The sequence below is a fragment of the Chenopodium quinoa genome, unplaced genomic scaffold (assembly GCF_001683475.1).
Source record: "Chenopodium quinoa cultivar QQ74 unplaced genomic scaffold, ASM168347v1, whole genome shotgun sequence".
Taxonomy (NCBI): Eukaryota; Viridiplantae; Streptophyta; class Magnoliopsida; order Caryophyllales; family Amaranthaceae; genus Chenopodium; species Chenopodium quinoa.
In genome coordinates, this window is record NW_018745170.1 from 887,339 (window position 1) to 914,426 (window position 27,088).

At 34.2% G+C, this 27,088-nt stretch overlaps 1 protein-coding gene across 3 annotated transcripts; it reads right to left on the reverse strand.

Moving 5' to 3' along the window:
* Positions 1-17,992: 17,992 nt before the first annotated feature.
* Positions 17,993-26,076, reverse strand: LOC110710363 (plasma membrane ATPase 4-like). 3 transcript variants are annotated; one of them, XM_021888651.1, is made up of 17 exons: positions 25,971-26,076; positions 25,722-25,838; positions 22,903-23,022; positions 22,551-22,787; positions 21,705-22,466; positions 21,496-21,618; positions 21,295-21,399; positions 21,026-21,170; positions 20,764-20,928; positions 20,317-20,555; positions 20,203-20,235; positions 20,034-20,115; positions 19,763-19,923; positions 19,500-19,667; positions 19,094-19,276; positions 18,820-19,004; positions 18,363-18,459 (listed from the first exon to the last, which is right to left on the reverse strand). In XM_021888651.1, exons 2-17 carry the CDS (start codon positions 25,779-25,781, stop codon positions 18,363-18,365), a joined length of 2,865 nt encoding a protein of 954 aa, XP_021744343.1. In that variant the 5' UTR covers positions 25,782-25,838; positions 25,971-26,076. The 3 variants fall into 3 exon arrangements, with proteins under 3 accessions (XP_021744342.1, XP_021744343.1, XP_021744344.1); XM_021888652.1 differs by having other exon boundaries at positions 25,975-26,038; XM_021888650.1 differs by lacking the exon at positions 25,971-26,076 and having other exon boundaries at positions 17,993-18,459; positions 25,722-25,781.
* Between the last annotated feature and the right edge of the window lie 1,012 nt (positions 26,077-27,088).

Genomic DNA, 27,088 nt, shown 5'->3' on the forward strand with positions numbered 1-27,088 from the left:
AGGTTCAGATGTACGCAAACTTTTACCTTTAATATTGTCTCCTATGCAGAGTGGAGGATGTTACGGTGCAGTGGAAAGGAATGTTTGATACCAACAAAAGCTAGTGTTTGAGGCCATCTTCCTCTAGCTCGCTTCTACTATAAGCAACTCAGAAACATGTTTGCTTCTCATGGCCTCTCTGAAGTTGACTCGATTGTTTTATCAGGTTCACTCTGTTCCTCACTTCTATAATAACTTATCATCATTGTCTTTCAAAGTGTTAGATGTAAATATAAATCCCCTTATTTCTTATGGAAATTAATTAGCTTTATCAAGTACAACTTTATAAAATTATATTCCCTCTATCCCTTATTTATATGCCTATTTTTCTTTTCTGGAGTTTCAAAATTACATGCCTATTTCTATTTAAACAATGTACTTTTTGACTATATTCCTTCTTTTTATGAATTGTCATTATTATTATTTATTTATTTTTTTGTACTTTTGACATCATTTTCCAACACTTTCTCTCTCTATCTCATAATTAAATTATTGTAACTTTTTAAATAAAGTGTTACTCCTTCCGTCCTTTATTTACATGTCTATTTCCCATTTTACACGGGAATTAAGAAAATTAAAAGCTATGATTGGGAAGTACAAATATGCATGTGAAGTTAGAAAGAGACAAAAAAAAAGAAATAATTATTGTTTTGTACACCCGGGTGTACCATGAGCATGGTACACCCGGGCCAAAACAACATTAATTGCTTCATAAAACGCAGCCCAAACATACCTCAAAAAGGCGGAATGAACATCACTTTATTAATAATGTACATGCGTATTTTAAGGAACAGTAAGAAAGAAATAAAGCATGTGAGATTTTCGAAACCCGAAAACGTGAAAGTTATTCACGGGATAAAAATTACCATGGCCCACATAGTTGACCATATATTCTGAATATTTATCTTTTACCAAAATCAAACCTTCTCTCTCTAAAATTACTCTTCTCTCTTCAATTTTATTTTCTCTGTTCCTTTTTAAAAAAAATTTAAGGCCCCAAAAACAGTAAAAGATAAAAAAGTAAAATTGACTCACGTTGATTAAATCCTCCAAACTCCATATTTCTTGAACTGGTTTTGAATATGGATGACAATAGGGAAATGTAAGTTCTTAATTCAAGCATGCAACTTTGTATAAACTATTTAAATTCTTTATAGTAGTATTTGTTTTTTTTTTTTTTTTTTTTAATTAAAATTTTTTGTGTTCTTTGTATATTTTTGTAATGTTCTTTATTAGATTACATGATATGCTTTATATTTGTATGTAATGTACAATAAATTATTAATATTATTTTTATTCCATATGTCTATCTTTATATCATATAATGATCTTTATTAGATCTTTCGATAAAATATTTTAAATGTCCATGTTCTTTGATTGTAATTGTAATGTACTTTCATTGTTATACAATGTTCATTTCTTATAGTGAAAATGTTCTTTAAATTTAGTCTATAGATCATGCGGTTATTTAAACGGAATAATTTAAATAATATTTATTATAATATCATCATGTTCTATATTAATATTATGAAGGTTCTTTAGATCTAAAAATCAATTATCAATAGATTATGTCCAAAAAGAAAAATCGTCATCAATCTTCATGATCCTGAATAAAAAAAATACAAATTATTAAATGTTAATTAATAAAGAATTAATAAATAATATTCAAGATGAATATACATACTAATAATTAAAAATGACTTTACAAACTAATTTTAAAATGACATGTGCTATAACAGAAAATGTGCATCGCTCAATACCTCAAAGAACATAAGAACCAAAATCAAAGAACATTAGGAATACAAAAAAGAACAAAACACCTGAGAAATGAATACCCAAAAGAACATAAAGTTAAAACAAAGAACATGAACATAGAAGAACGTATTATTGAAATAAAAAAAAAAACATATTTCGTAGTATTGAAACTCTAGGAACATTATACCTTAAATAACATTGTTTGTAATGTAAACAATATATAATTTAGATTTAAAGAACAAATTAATTAGACTTAAAAGCATATTTCCTTACAATTAACAAAATAAATATAGATCGTATAAGTGATAAAAGAACATTCATCATAATTAGAAAAACATCATCTTCAACCTCATAGAATAATACAAAAACAATAATAAAAAAAAATTCTTTGATTACGAAATCCATAAATTATGAAATTTAATTTAAAAAATTTATCTCATTTGATTACGAAACCCAAAATTTATGAAATTTAATAATTTAAAGAGCATTATCATTATCATCAACATCATAACTATAATTATGAAATTTAAATACCAAAATAAAAACTAAAAAGTACCTTTTCAATTGATTATGAAATCCTCAAATTCACCATCATTATTATCAAATCGTCATTCTCATATGTATTATCCACAAATCTACAATTTTGGAATCATGTTGAAAATTTAAAATACACTACCATTAAAAAATTTCTCTCTCTAAAAATTCTTTCTTATTTCGAAATTGTAATTATATCTCTTCAAAAATATCAAATATAATTTTGAAAACTATTAATATGGAATATAACTAACAAATCCCTTAAATTAAGGAGAGAATTATTTTGATAATTTTTTTTTATTAAAAGTCAAAGAATATTGTTATTTTCAGCAGGGTGTACCATGAGCATGGTACACCCTGGTGTACTATGTAAATTTCAATGGATTTTAGGATGAAATCCTGCTGGGTTGGACTTATATGTAGTTGCTCATTGAAATGACATAATCTCTAGTACTTGCACCTAATGCCATAGTATGTCTCTAGTAATAACTATGTTGCTCCTTCATGAACTAAAACTAAAAGTAATTGCTGTAGCACATACTCCTGCCGTCCGTAAATATTGCTTAATCTATTTCGTTTTTGGAGTCAAAGTTCTCAAACTTGACCGTGAATTCCCAATGCTTTATTTATTTCTTGTGAAGTCATGCAATATCTTATTATATTTGTTATAAACATATATTTTGTACATATGTATAATTTTTACTAACACACAATTATTAAATATTAAATTATTACCGATGACTTAATTTGTTAGTAAGAGCTGTATATTATTTTTTTTCGATATTTTGAGTCGGTACTATTTTACCAGCAACTTAATTTTGATTAAAGTCGTCGGTAATTTGCGATGGCTATCTAAATCATAGGTAATTCTAAAATTACCGACTGATTGAAACAATAGGTGTCAACCTTTCCTAATTCAATTCATATTAATAAATACCTTAATTCTTTAAATTAAAAGTGAGAAACGTTTAAGAGTAGTAAAATTATACTGTACTATATATTGGTGAATTCTAACTTGAGATATTAGTATAAATAAAATAAATAAAAAGTTGGCAAAGCTATTAATATATAGATTTATAGGTGGAGGTGTATATAATTGAATTGAAGATCACACATTTTCATATTTTAAGGAGTTATTTCGTTAGTATTGTCTGTCAATTGGACTTAATTGGCCTGCAGGGGGAGGGGGTTTAATAAGAGATACTACAAGCAGGTTGTGCTATGCATATTCACTGAAGTTAGGGAGCTGCGTTGCCTTTAAAGCAGAAGTGTTGGCAGTAGAATACGGCTTGGAACTCATTACAACTAGATAATCAATTGGTGGTGCAAATTTTAAATAGTACTGATGGTTATAATGGGGAATGCATACATGATATAGAGCATTGCAGGAAGCTAATTGCTAGGCAAGAATGGACAGTGGAGGTGAAGCACGTGTATAGAGAAGCAAATCAAGCCGCGGATTAGTTAGCCAATCAAGGAGTCCAGCAGAACAACAAATTTGAGTTGATTCAAGCCCCCCCTTTAACTTTAGGGCGTATTTTACATAATGACGTAGTAGGAGTGGTGATGCCACGTTTTATCCGCCTTAGTTTGGTTTAGTTTTTTGTTTTTTCCCGAGGCCTAGCCCCTCGTGTGCACCAAAAAAAAAATTGGACTTAATTGGCTTATCAATTAATTGCTTCATGTGGTGATTTCGTAGTTTGACTTGATTTTGAGATGAAAATTTCTTGTGAATAATATATTGATATATTACACACAACATTCGCACGTTTTTCTTAGTAATGTTTCTTTGATCTTTTATTTTTGATGTAAATTGTGCTCCTTATTTTTCTTATTTTTACATTATTTTTCGTATGTTAATCAAAGTTATATAAGCAACATGTTAATAGTCTTATTTGTTATACATTTTACAAGAGCTTCTTATTCTAGTCATCATATATAATATACATCTTGTAAGAGCTTGTTATATGCTAGCTTTGTGACAATTTACACCTAGCTTTCTTGATGATTCCGCACGATACATATATAAAGCCCAGCACATTGAGGGTTGTACTTTATATTATGTAACTTGGTGTTCAAGGAATTAAATTAGTCATTTCTCCTTCCTCTCTATTCAAACTTTTTTGTCTCAGATTGTCTAATTAGACTCTCTTGTTTCAGAGAACTATTGATGCTGAACTCTCTTCTGCCCGATTGCTCCTGGAATCTCTTACTTAATTCATCAAATACTTCTTCACTTTAGGTAAGAAATTCCTCTTTCACATTTGTTCATAATAAAAACATATAGAACTTATGGCTTCTCAACTTTTGCAGTTTCATATTTTTTTTCTGGGTTCTATAATACGAACTTGTGTTTAGTTGAAATTTGTTCATCAATTCTTCATTATCATGGTATTTCCTTTGCATGTATTTTCCTGGTAATTAACCCTCATATACAAGTTGAATTGAACTACCTGATATTTCATATGCATGAAATTTATTGAGTATTCTAAGGAACCTCCCTTGAATGTAACTGACGATCAATGCCATGTATGAAATGTAAAATGGTTAGGTGGTAAAGAGTAAATGAAGTCAAAAGACACATATTGTTTAAAGGGTTTTATTAGTCGTATAAGATCATATTTTTTCATGTTATAGGATATGCTTGAGTGTATGTTTGATACTTGGTTGGTTTAATAGTCAAGGATTTTTTGTACACTTTGAGGAATTCAAAGGAGATGGAAAAAAGACAATGCATGGTACTATTAACTTAGAAAGACTAGGTGTATGGAGTTTTTACACAACCAAAATAATTACAAAAGCATCGAAGGAACCTCCCTTGAAGCTAAGTGACGATCGATGTCATCATTGCCATGTATGAAATGTAAAATGGTTAGTTGAATTTTTTTGCTTGAGATTGTTTAATTATAGTCTTTCTCTTATTTCAAAGAACTATTGATCGTTGTTGGAGTCTCTAAACTTAATTTATCGGTTATTCTTCACTTTTTTTTTCTCTGTAAGAAATTCGTCTTTCACATCATTCGACTTTCACATCTGTTCTTAGAAGCATATATAAGATATATCTTCTGAACTTTTGTATTTTCATATTCTTTAATAATTGTGTAACCAGTTTGTGCTAAGTTTAATTTGTTCATCAATTTTTCTTTATCATGTATTTTCCTTTGCATGTAATTTATTCAAGGATTTTCCTGATAACTATTAAGCTTATACAAGTTGGATCGCACTACCCGATATTTCATATGCATGAAATTTGTTGAGTTTGCTAAGGAACTTCCCTTGAAGCTAAGGAAAAATTGATGTCGTGTAAGAAATGTAAAGTGGTTAGATTGTCGCGAGTAAATGAAGTCAATTAAGTCAATTGACACATATTGTTTATAGGGTTTTATTAGTTATATAAGTATTTTCATGGTAAAGGGATATGTTTTAAGGTAAGTTTGATAGTGATGACTAGATAGAAAGAATAGGTGTATGAAATTTTTACACAACCAAAATAATTACTCGAAAAAGCATCTAATTGTTCTTGTTGCTTTATATGTTTATCAAATTACTCTAAAAATGTTAAAAGAATTTATTTTTCTTCATATGTATCACCTTTGAGTTTTCCACGTCTTTTTAGTTCCATAATCTATAAGACTAATGAACAATATTTAGGCACCAATATTTAGACATTGAATTTGTAACTAATGAACAAGGAGATAAGTCTCACATGATAGACATAAGATTGTAAAAATTAAGATATTTGGATTAGCCATTATATTATTTTCACAAATACATTATCTTTTTATATATAACTTCATTATAATTTCTACTCCATTGTAAGATATCACTTCAAAAATATTTAATATAAATTTTCCCTTATATATTCAAACTTTATTGTCTAACTCGAGAATTTTTCATGGTTTCAGCAGTAGATGCTGAATTGGTTTATCGGATTTTTTCTGCAATAGTAATACTTTCCTCTTTCATTTGTGTTCTCGAAATCATGGATATGATATATCTACTAAAATTTTGCGATTTTATCTTTTGTCTTATGTATTAATTCTGTATTACCAGCTTGTGTTTAGTTTGAATTTGTACGTTCACATCAATTCTCCTTTATCATCTTTCATTAGTTTTATAAATTTATCACTGTTTTTTTCTTGATTTGAAATGTATTGATTGGAGATAGTAATAAAGTTGTATGCACTATTTAGGTTATGGATTTTCCCGATGATTAAGAGAACAAGTCGCCGGAGATAGAATTTCCATTAGTTGTGGTGATAATGTACTGCAATACAAGCAAATAAGATTAACTGAATGGGAATCAATGGAGTCTCTCAATCATTGTTTGAGAGGAATGGAGAGCAATGAGTGGTTTCCTACTAATTTTTTTCCATTTACTTTTGAGGGTTCTAACAACCCGGATATAGTAACGGTTAAGGTAGTTGATGGCAAACCAATCTCAGAATTTGATGCGAATTGGTTTTTTTCCAACACTGAAGGTTCGCATAGACTTCAATTTGGCGAACAAATCCTTCATTACTTTCAATACGCGTTTGTATGCTAGTGTGAGTTTTAAAAATCTTATGTTAAGTATTGTCAAGAATGTTGTAACATTCAAGGACAAAGCTTTTAGGCCAATAGTAGATTCTCAGCACATGTACATTAATGCAGACAATAAAGTTGTTTTCACTAATTATGAAAAAAGAGGTACATATTAGTACATCTTTCTTTCTTTTAGATTCAATAATATAATATAAGATTGATTTATTTTTTCATTCATTTTTAATTTGTTTTTTTAGAAGCACGTCAGGATGTTTGAAGCAAGTGAGTTGTCCAAATTTTTCAAAAGCATAGGGCAATATAAGGTGTGGATTTCAAAATTTGTTAGTTAGGCAGGTTTTGAGTTATAATTTCAGCAGTTGGATTTCATCTAATCTATCAACTGAGATTTGTCCTCACATAAGGTATGAGTTCTCACATAAAGGGTGGTTTTCACCGGATCCCAACCCTATATATACATATATATATAGTTTCACGTAATTTGTTAATTTATAAATAATTTTAATATAATTTGTTTTTATGTTGATTTGAATTCACTAATAAAAAATGCTAAATTTGCACTAGTATTGGAGATCATTATCTAATAATGAACTCATTATCACAGTTCCGATTGCTCAAAAGCTGTATGAATTAAAACAATTTCATAATTAAACAAAGCTATAATTGTTGAATGACATTTATATACACTTGATTTTGATTCTAAGTCTAGTTGATTTAATTTGTCTTTTTGTTTATTTACAGAGACGCTAATATGGTTTTCAGAAATGTGATTTTTTGGAATGATAGAATGAAAATCGAGTATATCATTGAGTTGTATGATGCTTTGAAGAGTGGTTGATGTTTAATCTATCCTGATGCTGAAGATGCGTTTGCGGATGCTAAAAATTACAAGATGTCAAGGCCAAAAACTAGAAACTTTCGTAATATTATTAGTAATTCAAAAAATGCAATCCTGATACATGAGCAAATGAAGGCTGACGATGACTTTTTGGAAAAATGTGACAAATTTTTTCGAGGACTTCGGACTACATATCCTAGTTGGCGGCGTTCAAATTTAATGGGAGCAACTCCTCATATAATTGGAGCAACTCCTCAGTTGAGATTAGAGCAGTTGATATTAGAGCAAGGATTGACTCGTTTACGAGACATGTATTGACACGCCTTTCAACTCACAAATGTAAGTGAATTTTTACTTTTCATTTAATTATTGTTATCAATATTAAGTCTATTTAATTATAGATTTTAACGATAGAATATATTTTTTTCCTCTATAATATAAGTACAATGTCCACTTGAAGAAGTACAACATATGTATCAATATGTTTTTCCTATACATATGATTGCTTTTGCAAAATTGCAAAATCAGATTCAGTTTGATGCTAAAAGCAATGTTCAATCATTAGGGATGCTCAAGGAAGGAGATAAATGAAAGGGACCAAGGGAGAACAACAAAGGCGGATTAGCAAACTAGATTAGGAAAGAATTTGTCAATTTTCATCTATTCTAATTCTTTTTGTAATGGACTTGATGTGTGTTTGGGAGTAATATGTAATTGTCAAACCTTAGGAGTTAGTTGTGGTTAGTAGTATTAGAACTTAACTAATTTCGGTTGGCTTATTTTGCCTTTCATTCAAACAATGAACGAGCTTACTATGGAGATGATGAATAGATGGAAGATGAACCAATGGTGGTAAGGAAGTGTTCAAACCATGTCATGTAACATTTATAAATCCAATGGAGCAATTGGTTATTGATGGTTGTGGTTTTACCATAAAAAGCTTATAGTCAGGCCTGAGTTCGATGACATGGTATGCAAAATAGTTTACATGATTTATACCTGTAACTAACATTGCTTCAAACTCACTAAGAAAGTATAGTTCTGTGATTGCAGATTGGCAAGATAGTAACTTTCAAAAGGAGTGCAAGTGAAGAAGGTAGAAAATGTTCTTTAGTTGCGAAATACTTACACACAAATGGTAAGGTTGTTTCATTTGACTGGTTCACTGTCCACAATTGTCAACTGTCTTAGGAATTAAATTTTGCTGATTCATGATAGTAGATTCCTCGTTGGACAGAATGTATTGTAGTTGGTTGGCTCTCTTCCATTGCCATTGCAGGATCAGAGTTGCTAAGCCATTTAGTTTAATAGTTGTCATTTGCCAAGCTATAAATTATAAAGAATCAATCAATTGCACATTGGGAATGGTTTCATAGGCGGTAGTGGCATGTCTTAAATGGTTTTGTATCAGTGTAACTACGCTCTTTCGTGCACTAGGAAAATGAACATGGTGATAATATGGGGTATTTGATCATTTTTTATGGTTTAAGAATGCTTATAAGGGATGTCTGGTCTCTGTTTCTAGAACTAACTTAAGTGGTTGTCAGTTTTAAACTTGATGTGGAGTGTAGTTTTTTTTGGGTATGCAGGTCCACGTATATGTCGTAACCCTTTTAATGGTATATGTAGACATGTAACTTTAGTTTCCAATTGACATATCTAACCATGCTCCTATCCTGCCGAAGTGTTGCTCCTTATGTTTGCTATTAACTTTTGACATCTGAGGAAGGCAGGGGGTTGCAATTGTAAAAACTGCTTACCCAAAAAAAACAAAACCATTGGTCTTGGATCCTGAGAGGTCTAAACTATTGGTTGGGTCTAGTAAGAGACTGGGGTTTATTGGAGTTCTGAACTCGACCAAATAGAACTGTAGGGAGATCAACATGTGCCCTATGTGTGCGTAACTAACTATTAGATTAGTATGCTTCATGAGGATACATTGAAATAATAGTCTTCGCATTTCATTGTATCCAGGTCATAAAGTGTTGACAGGAAAATAGGCAAAGTTGTCATTAGGAAAGAACTGTCATGTGGGGGACCTGAGCGAGTATTACAGTTTAGATGATATGAGAAAAGCAATAGGTGCACTGAAGATCATGTGTGCCACAGGATGATTTTGAAATTCTAATCTTAAACTGAAGTTTGAATGCTTGGACATTTCTTATGGACAGGCCGACCTTCATGAAGATTTCATCATGTGTTGTACAGTTTATGAAGAGATGACTAGTATGGCTTTTCAACGGACTGTCAGTAGTTGAGATGTGTTGAGGATAGCATGGTGGAAAGGGAATTAATGAAACCATTCTTTGGCAGGAAGTGATTTCATTTTATTTGTCTTTTATATCTGCTACAGGTAGACATAGCAGTCCAAAAAGAAAAATCGTCATCAATCTTCATGATCCTGAATTAAAAAAATACAAATTATTAAATGTTAATTAATATAGAATTAATAAATAATATTCAAGATGAATATACATACTAATAATTAAAAATGACTTTACAAACTAATTTTAAAACGACATGTGCTATAACAGAAAATGTGCATAATTCAATACCTCAAAGAACATAAGAACCAAAATCAAAGAACATTAGGAATACAAAAAAGAACAAAACACCTTAGAAATGAATACCCAAAAGAACATAAAGTTAAAACAAAGAACATGAACATAGAAGAACGTATTATTGAATTAAAAAAAAAAACATATTTTGTAGTATTGAAACTCTAAGAACATTATACCTTAAATAACATTGTTTGTAACGTAAAGAATATATAATTTAGATTTAAAGAACAAATTAATTAGACTTAAAAGCATATTTCATTACAATTAACAAAATGAATATAGATCGTATAAGTGATAAAAGAACATTCATCATAATTAGAAAAACATCATCTTCAACCTCATAGAATAATACAAAAACAATAATAAACAAAAATTCTTTGATTACGAAATCCATAAATTATGAAATTTAATTTAAAAAATTTATCTCATTTGATTACGAAACCTACAATTTATGAAATTTAATAATTTAAAGAGCATTATCATTATCATCAACATCATAACTATAATTATGAAATTTAAATACCAAAAAAAAAACTAAAAAGTACCTTCTCAATTGATTATGAAATCCTCAAATTCACCATCATTATTATCAAATCTCTCATATGTATTATCCTCAAATCTACAATTTTGGAATCATGTTGAAATTTAAAATACACTACCATTAAAAAATTTCTCTCTCTAAAGATTCTCTCTGTATTTCGAAATTGTAATTATATCTCTTCAAAAATATCAAATATAATTTTGAAAACTATTAATGTGGAAAATAACTAACAAATCCCTTAAATTAAGGAGAGAATTATTTTGATAATTTTTTTTTTATTAAAAGTCAAAGAATATTGTTATTTTCAGCAGGGTGTACCATGAGCATTGTACACCCTGGTGTACTATGTAAATTTCAATGTTTATATAGTTACTAGGCCTGTTCACGGATTAGATACCGATTCGAAATGTGATTTTGGATCGGATATCCGAATACTTGGATATCAGAAATTGATATCCAAATCCGACCCGAAAATTTCAGATATCCAATATTCGGATATTCAAAATTTTTGAATCGGATGCTTCGGATATCCATTATCCAATATTAAGTAAAATTGATTATGATTACTTTCTAAATTTCACTAATTTTACCGCTTTTTTATCGCTAAGTTGACAACATATTTTAACAAAATAGTAGTCTTAATGCAATAAATATTATCATCAAATATATTAAGAATATTATAATAAGTTAATAATACAGGGTTTGTTTTATATGAAAAATTTAAAAATTTTAAACTACCTCCGTTAAATGTTTTGTGCAACTTTAGAGGTGTTTGCGCTTACCAAGGCAAAATTTGAGGGACAAAGATTAGCTAGTGTAACGACAAGTAATTAAAGAAAGGGGAGAGAGAAAATGGGACCATTCAACTTAAAAAAGGGTGGGGAAATCTAATTTTATTAGGAGGGAGAGATAAAATGGGACCACCCCACTTATAAAAGGGAGAGAGAAAATGGGATCACCCCACTTAATTATTCAAATCTGATTTTTTAAGTAAGGGTATATCAGTCTTTTTAAGCTTTTTTGTTTACTAAAGCAGGAAACAAAATGGAAAGTTGCACATAATGTTGATCATCCATTTTTGGCAAAAGTTGCACAAAATATTTAACGGAGGTAGTATATATTTCACTATTTGAAAATCAATATCCAAATCTGTATCCGATATCCGCCTATCCGATCCAAAATGAAAACTCGAATCGGATATCCAAAAATTCGGATCAGTTGCGGATCGAATTATCGAATTTTCGGATTCTCGGATAGTTTTGTACAGGACTAATAGTTACTAACTTACTTAAAATACAGTTCAAAATCATGTAATACCGATCCTTTGTAGTAATGTTGTCATATGCTATGGGTATTATACCACTTATGATATGTGTCAATTGGTGATTTCTCTTTGAATTTTAGGTCAAAATCCAATCAACTTTTATTTTTCTATTTTAAAACCATCTGTCGTAGATGTATCAAATGTGTTGGTTTAGGTTGAGTTACGGAGTAAGTTCTAATTAGCACAATTTGGATCATATTCAGCTGGTGATGAGTCATTTGTTTTACTTGTAGGTAGAGGTGGCCAGTGGGCCGGGTTGGACCCAGCCCACCCTAACTCGCACGGCTGGTGGGTCACGTGGGTCCGACCCGGTTTCAATCCGGCACAGCCCGGCACAGCTCGGATTTAATCCGGGTTGTGTCGTGGGTCCAAAATTTTCGACACAACCCATTTCAACCCAGCTCAGTTTAACCCGTTTGATTCGACCCAAATCGCACAACCCGTTTTGACTCATTTAATTCGACACACCTAGCCCGTGAACCCACCTAACCCGACCCACCTGACACAACCCAGCCCGCACGGCCCACCCGCACGAATGACCCACCCAACCCGCACGAGCCAACCCACCTAACCCGCACGCATGACCCACCCAACCCGCACGCATGACCCACCCAACCCGCACGGCCGGCACAACCCGCACGGCCCGCACGGCCCGCACAACCCGCACAATTCGCACGACCCGCACGGCCCGCACGGCCTAACATCCATTTTAAAAAAAAAACGGCTAGTTTTTTGTATCTAACGGCTAGTTTTTTAAGTGTATGATCATCCATTCTATTTTTCCTATAAATACCAATTCCATTTCACTCAAATTTCCACACAAATTCAAGCTTTCTTTCTCTCTTACTTAAAAAATCTTATTGTTCTCAAATTCTCAAGTGTTATATAGAGTTATATTTTTGTTAAAAAAAATCTCCTTAATATTATTATTAGTATTCTTAAGATTCTAAAAAAAAAAAGTTCTTCTCCATATTATAATTAGTAATCATACAAAAAAAAAATGAGCTCAAGAGGAGGAATGGGAAGGAGTCAAAGTGGTGGTCGAAGTGGTAGCCAAAGGAGTGGTGGTGCAAATTTTTCGTATGAAATTAATACGGAAAATTTAAACCAATTTGTCAATGAATATGGAGATTATGGTTTAGGAGATGGGCAAAATATTCAAACGTCTCCACCACAACATTTCTCCCACCAATCATCAAGTTCAACTATGCCACCTCCATCGCAACCAACATCTCAACCTTCATCTCAAGGTAATTTCTAATTAAATTTTTATTGTTATGAATATTTAAAAAAACTATTATTAATGATTATAAAGTTAGTTTAGTTTCCAATTTTCTATGATTTACAATTAGTTAATTACCATGAAAAATGCGTTTAAATAAGTATAATTAAAATATTTAAAATTTAAAAGCTTATTTTCATGAATAGCATTTAAAAATTAATTTTAATAATTTGATTTATGAAAGGTGGTGGCGGTGAAAGTAGAGGTCGAGCACATTTTTCTTGGGTGTGGAAACATTTTGAACGAGTTGAGGTCACACCCCCGGGATGGCAACCTGGTCAACCAAAGAGGTTCACGTGTACATGCCTAGTTTGCAAGGCGCTAGGTGCAAATGTCAAGTCATATAATTGGAAAACGGGAGATGGAACCGGAACCTTGAGTCGGCATTTGCAAAATAAACACGACTTGTTCGAAAATGGCCCCCGTCCTTCGGGGGGTGGCGTCCAAACACAATTGGGTGGATACATGAACCAACCCGGCGGAGGTACACCTTTCATTTATAATAAAGATAGAATGATTGATGAAATGAGTACTTTAGTTATTGCTAATGAATACCCTTTTAGTTACGGTGAAAATGCAAATGTTGAGCATTTTAATAAAGTTGCATTACAACCTGCATTTACTCGTGTCCCCCGAAATACCCTAAGACGTTATACACAAACTTCTTATTATAAGTATAGGAGTGGTTTGATTGAATTATTTCGTACTTTTGATGGTCGTGTTAGTTTTACAAGTGATACATGGACTTCTAGTTTTGGCGAACCTTTTCTTTGCATTACTGCTCATTGGGTGGATGATGATTGGTTTATTCAAAAACGTATACTATGTTTTCAAGCTATGGAAGAAAGGCATACCGGTTTTAACATCAAAGTTCGTATTTTGGATTGTTTAAAAGAATTTCACTTGAATAATAAAGTTTTTTCTTTGTCTCTTGATAATGCAACTGCAAACACAAAGTGTATTGACTATTTGAAAAATGACTCCGAGTTGAATTTGTTGTTGGGTGGTAGTCTCTTGCATGTTAGATGTTGTGCTCATATTTTGAATTTGTCTGTTCAAGAGGGTCTCGCTGAGTTGCAACCATTGCTAAACCCAATTAGAACAGTTATAAAATGGATTAGGATTACTCAGTCAGTTAGAAGAAAGTACATAGCTATGTGTAAAGAGAGAGGTCTTAAGAAAAGACAATGGTCTATTGATACCCCTACCCGTTGGAATTCTACTTTCAAGTTGTTGAGTGATGCTATAAAGTATCGTGATATTTTGACCCAACTTTACAATGAGACTCGTGTTGATCCTACTGAGTTAATAACCGAAAGTCATTGGACTAATGCTTCTTTTGTTCGTGATGTTTTAAATGCTTTTGATAGTGCAACTCATATTTTCTCTTATATTTATGAGCCTAACGTTCATTTAGTCATAATTGAGTGTGTTAAAGTTGTTCACACCATCGAAGAGCATATGAAGATTGATGGACTTCGTCCCGTTCTTGATAGCATGAAACGTAAGTGGCATACTTATTTTAGTGAATTTCCAATCATTTATGGAATTGCTGCTATTCTTGACCCCGGTGTCAAAGCTGAAGGTTTGGAAAATCTTTTAGAATTTTATTATACAAGTTTAAGTATCGATTATGATGGTAGTGAATATATTAACAAATGCAAATCTGTTTTGGGAGACCTTTATGATCATTATGCATCTATTTATGGTTTTGATTTGGCAACACCAACTACTACTAGCACTTCCGATTCTAGATTTGGTTTTCTTGATAAAGTTATGAAAAAAAAACACAAAGCATCTACATCATTCTCATCATCATCTTCTTCAACACTTGCTATTAATGATTATTTGTCATATCAACATGAGACCAACAACAACTTTCAAATTATAAAATGGTGGCAAGAACATAAAAAAAGTTTTCCTATATTGGCGAGAATTGCAAAAGATATACTTGCAGTTCCCGCTTCATCTGTTGCTTCCGAGTCTGCTTTTAGTGCAGGTAGAAGAGTGTTAGATGAAAAAAGATCTCGCTTAACTCCGGAAAGCATTCAAATTTGTGTTTGTAAGAAAGATTGGGATCAAGCTGAAAGAAGAACTCAAGGTTTAAAGGAAGACGAAGACGATGAAGATGATCCTGTGATGATATTGGAGTCGTCAACGGATGATGCAGCTTCCGGGGATGATGATGCAACAAACATGGGTGGCTAGAAAAGTCTAAATCAGGTACGCTAAGAACTACGTGGGCTTTGATTCTTTCGGGATACGTAGGCAACTTATTTTTCGAAAATTACAATTTAATTGCAAAATTAAATTTTAGTTTTCTAAAGATAGGTCCAAGCCCCCCCCCCCCCCAAATTTCAAAAGAAGTACAATATAAGAACTACGCTGGCTTTGATTCCTTATTTTATAATATAAGGATACGTAGGCATCTTAATTAAGAGCAAGCCATCAAATTGTTAATTTTGTAAAAATTAAAACACCACACAACCCACCCGACCCTAACCCACGAACCCACCCGACCCTAACCCACAAACCCACCCGACCCTAACCCACCTAACCCACAAACCCACCCGACCCTAACCCACTAACCCACCCGACCCTAACCCACCTAACCCACAAACCCACCCGACCCTAACCCACTAACCCACCCTTCGACCCACCCTAACTCACTAACCCACCTTGACCCGTCTAACCCACGAACCTAGCTCGACCCACCCATGACCCGTCTAACCCACAAACCCAGCTCGACCCACCCACGATCCGTCTAACCCACAAACCCAGCTCGACCCACCCACGACTCGTCTAACCCACGAACCTAACCCTGGTGTGTCCAACTTCTCCGACCCAACCCACGACCCGGCCCACCCTACCCTACATGTGTCGTGCCGTGTGCCATGAAACCCCAACCCGCGACCCACCTAACCCTAACCCAGCTCGCACGACTCGCACGGTGGACACCTCTACTTGTAGGTATGTTGGGTTATACCGTCAATTAGTTTGATATAATGAACAAATCAATAATATTGTATTCGTGTTTGTGTAAATTTCTGTTTGGGTCAAATCAAGTCATGTAATTTCGGGAACAATTTGGATTTAGGTCGGGTAACTGGATTTGTTCCTCCACCCTCTCCCCCTCCCCACTCCCATCTTCATGATCATTGTCATATTGCCCCCCTTCCATCTTCTCTTATAAAGTCTAATGTAATTTGGCTTATGTTTTGTTTCCCCCAATGTTATAAAGGAGCACATACAATGGGGTTTTCGCAGTGCGGCCAGTTCTCCAAGAGAGTGTACAACTACAAAAGCCAAAACAGCATTGATCCAACACTTAATCAAGGATATGCAAAGCAACTCCAGAAAGCTTGCCCAAGAGATGCTGATCCTAGAGTTGCTGTTCCGGGTACCTTCAACAAGGGAAAGGTCTTCTTAGAGCGAGTTCCCTTAGACCCTGCTTCTCCTCTAAAATTTGACAACTCGTTCTACAAGGACCTTTAACAAGGGAAAGGTCTTCTTGCCTCGGATCAAGCCTTATGTACTACAAGAAAATGGTAAAGGGTTGTTAACACATTTGCTTCAAGTTTTCGATTCTTCCATGACTAGGCTTGTTTGCTGGTCGACTTGGTGTCAAGGCTGGAAATCAAGGCGAAATTACTAATTTAGGCAGGATTGTAGGGTGATCAATAGTTAGTATTAGTGAATTATCTGGGAAAATAATTGAAGTTGTCATAACTTGGGTCTAATAGTTACTTATGTGGATGGTCTACCTAAGACATGAGATCAAATCTCGTCTATATCATGTACTTGTGGCTCCCTTTACCCAAAAAAATAGGGTCCACTTCTTACTTCTTCAATGGATGGTTAAAGTTTTTTCTATAGCTATATCTGAGCATAACTATGGTCTTTGTTGGGATTGATCTCCCATAGTAATATCCAATATCATAGATAGAATCACCACCATAATAGATCAGACAAGAATGAATCTGCAAGTGTTGCCATTGTTGCTGTGCCCAAGAGACTAACAAAACAGAGGAACAATATTTTACTCGACAGCAGTTACAAGCTGCGATGCTGCATTAAAGAAAGTTTCGCCACCAGATACCGGTGCAATATCCCTGTTATGACGAACATACCTAAAGATCTTCACGATTATTGTTAAGAGAGGTGACTGATATGATTAATCAAAACAAATTATGGTAAATAATATCTTTAGGCTATTTGGTAACAAAATTTTATAAGTAACAGTCTCATAGGCATTCATAGCCACATATACTTCAACCGTCAACAAAACATTAAACTTAAGTTGCCATTAAAATGGAGATATGTGAAGAAAAATTAAGGAGTTTATCATAAACAGAAAAGAAGAAAGTAAGAAAAATTTTAGTTTAAGTGAAGATGGATACAAGTATCTGTGAGAAATAGACTTGAACCGCACTTGGTGAGGTGAGAAGTAGATATGTGAGAATCAATATGTATGACGGACATAGTTTCCAACTGATTAGTACGGAAAAACAAGAAATAAAATCAACTTATCTCACGACTCACTCACGTAGCTTTCTACAAAGGCATTACCTCAAAATTGATACGGGAAGAAAAGAGTGGCATTAAATCAGGACGTTTAAACTGATTGTCATCATCGTCATCATCTAAGGTACAAAAATTAGCTTATTTCGCGTGTGTACAAAATTTCCAATGAGGCAAAGAAAGCACAGAAAAAGCAGAACCCATTGCTGCGTTTCTTATGCAATCAGCCTTGAAATTTGAGTTGTTCATAAAGGAGTGGAGGACGAAACTAAACAGGTCTGTAAAAACAGACTCGTAAACTGCTAAGAAAATTCAAGTGTCCTTGGTTATAAGGACGCATAATTCTAACTATTTATCTTCTGCATCAGTGCAGTCTTTCAACAAACTGCATGCTCCTCTCTTCCCTCCTGTTGTGGTCTTCTGATCTACACAGTGTAATGTTGCTGCATGTTTTCGATATCTAATCCCTTCAGTTTCACTACAGACTCCACATGGCCTTTCAGCGTGTGCAACTCCCGCAGCCTGCATTCATAAATAAATAATGAAATAAACCATCTATTATCTGGAAATCAAACGACACAAGTTTCGTACTAGTAATCTGCCAGATGATTTCTAAAACAGTAAAACTTATCCTTTGAAAAGAGGGAAAGTAGTCTCTATTATCTGGTAATCAAACTACAACCAGCCTACTTGTTATAAGTATATGTATTAGTTCTTATGTATATAGACCATAACTAAACATGGTTTTATCAACTTAAAGTGATTTCGTAAGTATATTCAGGAGATAATGTTTTAACAACTTAAAGGGGTGGAAGATATGATCTACAATAATCATCAAAGTTATACCTGAAAGTCATGTTAACACTAAGGGTTATGTCTTACCTTGCAACTTCAGCCCTCCTCTTCGCTTGCTCGGCTATCTCAGAGAGTTCTCTATAATTGCTCTTCTCATTGAATATGGTGGTGGATTCTGGAGGAGGTTGGAGGCCATGCAGGGTTCTTTGTGCAGTCGCCCACTGTGCTTCCCTCTCTTCTTTTCCGTAGTCCTTCTTTGTGGTAAAAGCAGTCTAAGGAAGACAAGAGAACACATCCATCATTCAGTTGCAAAACCAACAAAGAGACTAGAATTTTTTCTCTGCTTCAACACAAATATTACCTTATTTTCCAGAAGATTGTTCCAAGCCCTTCCACTCAGCGCATAGCGAATGAGAAATTTCAGAACATCAAGGGGCACATAAGTGACCAGGCTGTAAATCCATACAACACCAGCCCATCCCCATCCCATAGCTTCTATCTTTGCAAACCTGAAATTGGCATAGACGGCTATGGCAGTTGCGATCTGTTGAGAATAGCAAAGAATTAGCTATCTGTCACAAAACCAAGCAGGGGAAAGGAAGAAAAGATGTCGATCTCAGTGATCCTAAAGAAGTCCTTAAAGTAGATGGGTTCATGAATATAGATCAACTTTCCAATTTTACAACTGCTTTGTTTATGAAACAGGCATATATGTGGATTGTTTTTACTTGCTATATAAAAATCTATGAGTAGTGTACAAAGTTTACCAGCTGAGCAATCAAGAAAGCACCGAGCAACAGCAACCCTGGGCGTTCAACAAAGGACCAGCTTCGAGACCGTGTGACAAAAATGAGGGCCTGGCTAATAACACTCACTTGCAAGTATAAAGCTGCCATCATTTGACCGTGAGTCAATGGCTTTACATGGAATTTGTCCTGCAAAGACAAAACAAATTGTGATGGGTACTATATATTATGGAGGAATTCTTAAGGAAAGTGAATTCGGCTGGCTGATATAGCAAACATTTTACCGTGAAGAAGGTAGTGTCTGACATGAGCCAGAAGAATATTACTGTCATTAGTGCTTGGTAACCTCCCAAAACAACACCAGTGGCGAAAATCTCATTCAACTTCCAGCTGTCTGGGAGGGGGGACGGCTTTACTCTGTCCTTTGAAATTGTCATAATTGTTCCTAGTTGCCAAATATACCAGAAAAAAGAGAAAACAATGAGATTCTGATGATAGCATAAATCAATAATATATAGCTTGATTGATGTATGTTAGTTACGCTGCAATTCTTACCATCATTTAGAATTGCGATGATCAGAACCATAAATGGAGAAAAGTCGAATTTCCAAATCAAAGCAATGAACATAAAGCCAAACTGAAACATAAAAAGGATAAGGAGATGGTTAATGTTTCGTAAAAGAAGCGTCTAAACCCTATCCACATTAGTATAAACAGAACTTACCACAATACGGATTGTGATTGACACTGCATAGATCTGCATACAATGAAGGAAAAAATTAGAAAGTCTATGCATGAAATTTAAATACTCATTATATGCATAAGGAAATGGACAGACCGTGTAATTCTTCATCCTCTGAAAGATAGCTCTGCTGGTAAGCACTGCACTGATAATAACACTTAATCCAGGTTCTGTTAGGACAATATCAGAGGCACTTCTTGCAGCATCGGTAGCATCATCAACTGCAATTCCAATATCTGCCTTTTTCAGAGCAGGAGCATCGTTGACACCATCACCAGTCATGCCACAAATATGTTTCCTTTCTTGCAACTTCTTCACAATTTCATACTTGTGCTCTATGATGAGGACAAAAAAAGCAATCAGCACATCTCATTTACAATAATTAATGATACAAATCTTTAAAAGAAATGAAAACACTCAAAAACACTGTTCCAAATTAACTGGAGACCAGCCAATCAATCAAATCTAAAGTAACTCATTAGAGTATCCTGGCAGAAGAAAGCTTCCTAGCTACCAGCTGTAGAAATATAGCCCATTACATACCAGGAAACACCCCAGCAAATCCATCAGCCTTCTCAATCAACTCATCCACAGGGAGACCTGCGACATTTGAGCTCTTATCTTGTCCAAGCAATGAAGACGAGGGATACATATTGGTCCCCATTCCAAGTCGTCGGCCAGTTTCCTTGGCAATAGCAAGCTGATCACCTGGAGTTGGCAGGGCAATACGAAAACTAAGCCATTGAAATTATGAATCAAAAGTAACAAATTATGAAAGAAACACCAGCATTAGCAATAGCATTACCTGTTATCATCTTTACGTTGACACCAAGATTGAGGGCTTTACTGATTGTATCAGCACTGTCATGTCTGGGAGGGTCAAATAAGGGCAATAAACCAACAAATTGCCATGGACCTCCTGGACTCTCTTTTGTTTTTTCTGGTACTTCCTGCAGAAAGACAATCACAAAAATGTACAAAGGTGTACTTAGTCCTCTTTTTCTGGACACAGGAAAAATGTACAAAGGTGTTGCATGTACATAAAGCATTTGACATAAGGCAGGATGCACAGACCTGTCTTGCAACAGCTAGAGATCTGAGCCCACGTTCAGCATAACTCTCAATAACTTTATGAACCTTTTTTTTGACATCCTCCTTACAGCGACAAAGATCGATGATCTGTAAACATATAACACAATGATAGTAGCACTTGGTGAGTAGGCTCTTCAGCTTTCATAGCCAGCTGCTTAAATTATTATGGGAAAAAATAATTACCTGTTCAGGGGCACCTTTGCTTGCTCGATGCCAATTACCGTTAGCATCAATGTAAGTCAAAGCAGTCCTCTTATCAACGGGGTTAAATGGGAAAAAATGGACCTCCCGTATTCCAGCCCGTGCCTAAATTATACATGAAAATGATCTTAAAAAGACATTAAATATAAAATAAAATAACCATGTTAACGAGTCTGTTGAAGTGATTATACCTCCTTTGGATCTGCTAGCATCCCTACCATGGCAGCATCAATCGCGTCCTGATTTTCAGTCCTTGAGGCCCTAGCTGCGAGCAGTAATACATACTCTTTCTCCACTCCCTTCGCAAAGACTTCAATAAGATTTTTGTCCACAGTGAGCTTATTCAATGTCAGAGTTCCTGTCTTATCACTGCAGAGTACATCCATGCCAGCCATTTCCTCAATGGCTGTCATTCTCTTGGTGATGGCACCCTGCTCAGACAGTTTGTGCGAGCCAATAGCCATAGTCACAGACAAGACAGTTGGCATAGCAATTGGTATCCCACCAATCAATAGAACCAATAAATTATCAATTCCATCCCTGTACTTACGATGCTGAATTGGGTACATGACAATGATCTCAATCAACATTCCCACAGCAATTGAACAAATACAGAAGTTACCAATTGCTGTAAGCACCGATTGGAAGTGCCCAACCTGGTTAGTGCTGTCAACAAGGTGAGCAGCCTTGCCAAAGAAGGTATGGACACCAGTAGCTATAACAACTGCCTCTAATTCACCCTGTTTACAGGTTGAACCAGAGAAGACCTCATCTCCGGGATTCCTAGTGACAGGAAGAGATTCTCCAGTGAGAGCAGATTGATCAATCTTCAAAGGATCACCCTCAAGAAGACGAGCGTCAGCAGGGACTATGTCTCCTAACTTGATGCTAATTATGTCTCCTGGGACTAGAATTGATGCCTCCATTTCACCCCATCGTCCATCTCGAAGAACCTGTATCGAAGAGATAGCATTATTTTTATAAATCATATAGCGGCAACTGTGAAACACTTGAGCCTTTTTTCAGTAGTGACTTACTTTGGTTTTAGGAGCAAGGTTAGCCATAAGCGCTGCTGCTGCATTACCAGCATTGTTTTCTTCTATGAAACTAATAGTAGAGTTGATCACCAGAAGTACCATGATACCCACAAAATCCTGCCAATCTGGAGGCTTATTATCACCATTTGCCAATACAATAGCCATTAAAGCAGCTGCTTCCATAACCCATGACAATGGATTCCACATAAAGCCAAGAAACTTCAAGAGTTTGCTCTCCTGTTAATTCCAGATCAACGGTATCATAAGAAAAAAGCTTGATTAGATCGACTGGAAGTTAATGAACACAGTTAATACTTAATTTTCTTCAAGAGTGAAAGAACAATGGATAAACCTTTTTTTCTTCCAGCTTGTTATGTCCAAAAATTTGAAGACGGTTGGTTGCATCGTCTGAAGTCAGACCTTCTCTTGAGCATTTCAAACTCTCAAACACCTCCTCTATAGGAATTTTCTCCTGCAAAGCACACATGAATTTTTATTCATTGCAAACATGAACCCCTCATAAATCATCGTTAGATAGTATCAATTATCAAAACCATTTTTTACAGAACGGATTAGCATAAGTTTAAGAAGCAAAGGGGGAATAAATCAATAAAGTATCCAACAGATCAATTCTCTATCTTACACCAGTGCTCCACAATGGACTCTCTCTACCTCATACTCCGCGATACAAACTGACAGCTTTAAGGCATATAGAGTTTTATCTTTCATTGGCACACCATCTTATCCCATAACACGAGCCAGACAACTTTTTTAAATAGGACTTGAACTTAAAATTAAAAACTCATCACAACATTGCGGAACCTACATCACAATATGCAGGAAATGGAATCCATAGTCCATATTCATGAGACAAGATCCTCTGATTAGTAACTATTGCAGTAATGCTTGCGTATTTAGATTATCAAGATACTTAATTCTGCCTGTCTTCAAAGCCTTGACTGAAGTACTATCATACCGGTGTTCTTCCTAAAGGCTATTTAGCATCAAATTTTAACCACGAATTATATCCTTCCTTTGACCTTCAAGCACCCCAAAGCAGGAACTAGCTATTACTCTATTAGCCTTCATAGATGAAGGCATGAAGGCATCTCAATAGTTTGTTTTTTATTTATTTATTTATTTACTTTTTTAGCTATACAAATAGCTTATACTCATCAATTATTCCCAATCAATTTACATGGACAAGTTATTAAGATTTGTCCATCACATTAGGTGGATGCTGAAATAATCCGCTACTGCTCAAAAACAATCAAAATTACACTTATTGTTAACTCAGTTTAGAAACATTTGCACTATTTTGACCTTTTACACTATTAATGCATTAAAACTCATTTTTGGCTTAGTCTCAAAGTCTATTATTAATAGATAATTAAAAAAAATTAATATATGGTCAAAAATCAAAATTGTGCCTTACAGGTACACTTCACTTAAATTATAAATATCTCCACGATAATATTGCTGACAAATTCTCAAATTATTACTTCGTATATGATTGAATCTGTTTTCTCATGTTGTCTAAAAAGAAAGTGAAAAAAAGAATTGCAAAATAACCTGATTGAGCAAAGAACATAACTTTTGACCTTTGGAAGGAGCATTTAACAATAGTGTACTTAAGCAGTGTGATTGTTAATTAAACAATCAATGAAAAAAAAAAAAACATTCCAATACCTTTGATTAATCAGGTCAATATAGTAGTACTCGTAAATTCGTAATTGTTAACAGAAAAATTAAGAGAGGATATATTCCTACTGATATCCTCCAGTAATTCTAGTGGGCCACAGAATTTGAGATATCCACGAATAAATATAACTTCGCGTATTTTTGAAAGCTTGTCACTTTACAACTTTGACAAGACATAAGAATCCTTAGTAACTTTAAATAACCAATACATATTTGAGTAACAATTATTATTATTCGTTAAAAACTCTTAATTGATACTCCATCTTAACAAAACAAAACAACATAAGAGTACATGCTATTTAGCAAAAAAAAAAATTAACCACAATCTTCTCAAAACTATTAATAAAATAGCTTTAAAAAAAACAACTTCTAACATAACTTTCAAAAAAAACTATAAATTATTATTATATTAATAATATTGTCTCATAGCCTCGATTTTCTTAACTTACAGAGATGTGCAAATGTTACAATTAAAAAATATGACAACTTCTTGTATGAAAGTTAATATGTTTTTCTTATACGGATTGATTTTCACATTTACACTTTATTTCTCACTATTATGTGCTTTCACTTACTATGAGTTTACTACTTTTATGTCCACCTCTATAACAACTCAAGCCTAAACTTGTTCATATACGTGTCAAAATCTAAGTACAAAATACTATTGGGACGGGTAATTTAAAGCCCATATGTACAACCTTTGTCCATAAAATTTATCTTAAAAGAATATATCCTTCACATAGTATAAATATTTGATCTAATAACCATAGGATTTTTATGCATGCATACATGTGTGAAGTATCATAATTTACTTTAATTTTTTTTTTTAGGAAAAAAAAAACGTAAATTTTTTAAATCAGGACCATTGAGTGAGAGAATCGTAAATCTGGCCTTCCACTCAAAGATTCGTCCGCAATTTCTTTATGTCAAAGTACAAGCAAAATAAATACAAAATATTCATTTTTTATTTAATAAAATCAAATAATTAATAACACCCAAAAAAAAAAAAAAAAAAAAAAAAACCTAACTCCGAAAATTTAGCGATTAACTCGAAAGAGTTTTACTAGTAATTCAGTATAGCTAATGATTAATTATGACTCTTTTCTACGTAATCGTGCATAAAAAATGACCAAATTTTATCTATTGCTCCGATAATTTGGCAAAAAGCGCCGGAAAAATATTACGATAACATAATTAACATACAAATAATCCAGATTAAGAAATATTATCATTCACTTCCCAAAAAATGATAAAATAACAATTTAAACTGATAATTACGTAGAGATTTTTTATCATCATGAAGATTCGAAATCTTCAACTTTAATCGTAAAAAAAATGTCGATTTCATACGATTATTCATCACATAAACTACAAACTGAATTCGCCAAAATTACGATAAAATCATATGAAAAAATCGCATAATCTAGATAATAATATACAGAAATTTGAAGAAACTGCAAAAAATTATACCAGATCAACATCCTCATTTTTAATATCTTCAAGGCTCGCCGCCATTCCACCACCAGGCATACTCGCCGGAAACTCGCTGAAAACGACTCACTGAGTCGAATCGTCAACTCAAATCAACTGAGAAATGAAAAAACACAGAAAATTGTGAGTATTAAAAGAAAACCTAGAAAAATTTATGGAGAAAATAAGAAGAAAAAGTGAAGAAGGAAGGAAATCAACAATGGCGGAAGAAGTAAGCAGAGTACATACGCACTTTCTGCGATGAAAAATGGGAAATTTTTCTCTCTCTACAAAATGTCACTTGATAGTAATGCAGAGGCAGCTATTTATACTAGCAGTACGAAAAGGGTGAGAAATTGGTGGGACCTTTTTTGATATTTTTTCGCTTTTGCTTTATTTATTTTTGCGTTTGTAATTTTCTTCTAATAATATTTTATCTCTCTTTATCTCTTCTATAGTTGATTAGTTCTATTCCTATTTAGCCAATGTAATTTAGGAAGTTGTTTAAGAAATGTGTGTTCTTTTTTGAGATATTTCGAAATTTTGAGATTGTGAAAAGAGTAATATTTAGGGTTTTTTTTGGTCGGTCGAATCTTTATTTTTAGAGTAAGTGTTCTGTTAGATGCTTGATTAGAATAGTCTATTAAATTAGGGATATTCTATTTGGTGGCCTCGTGGTTTTAAAAATACTACATGGAAGACGAACTTTTTTTGGACTCTCTTCAGTGGCACCAAGGTTTAGAATAATTGACCATAGTGATCTTTTTTAGGTTTATGGCTAACCTTTATAGTTAAAATGGTTAACCTTTGAAAAAAAAAAACCCAAAATTCATCCACCACCAACCCAGCCCCAGCAGCCCCTCCCCTTCCGGCGTCCACCAGCTACCTCTCCCCCACCTCCACCGACGCCAGCGCCCAGCTCCACCTTCGCCGGTGCGCCGACCTTCGATCCCCCACCTCCACCTCCTCTCTTTCTCCCAATCTCGAACCCCCACCACCCCCATTTCCCTCACCGCCCCTAGTTCGCTGACCCAAACACCCTTAAATCCACCCTAAAATACCCAAACCCGTTTAGGGTTTTGAAACCAAACCCAGGAAACGGGTTTTGGTTTTCTGGTGGTTTTGGGTGGGTTTTAGGGTTTATGTGGTCGGCTCATAGAGGAGAAAGTTCGTCGGGGAAGGGTGCTGGTTTTCGTGGTGGTTTGGGGTGCGATTAGGGCCCGACAGGCGGCGGTGGGGGAAATGGGAAAGAGAGGAGGTTCGGGGCGGGCAACGGTGGGGGAAATGGGAAATAATGGGAAGGAAAGGAGGTGTGATGCGTCGCCGGCCAGAGGTGGGGGAGGCTAGGCGTCGCCGACCGGAGGTGG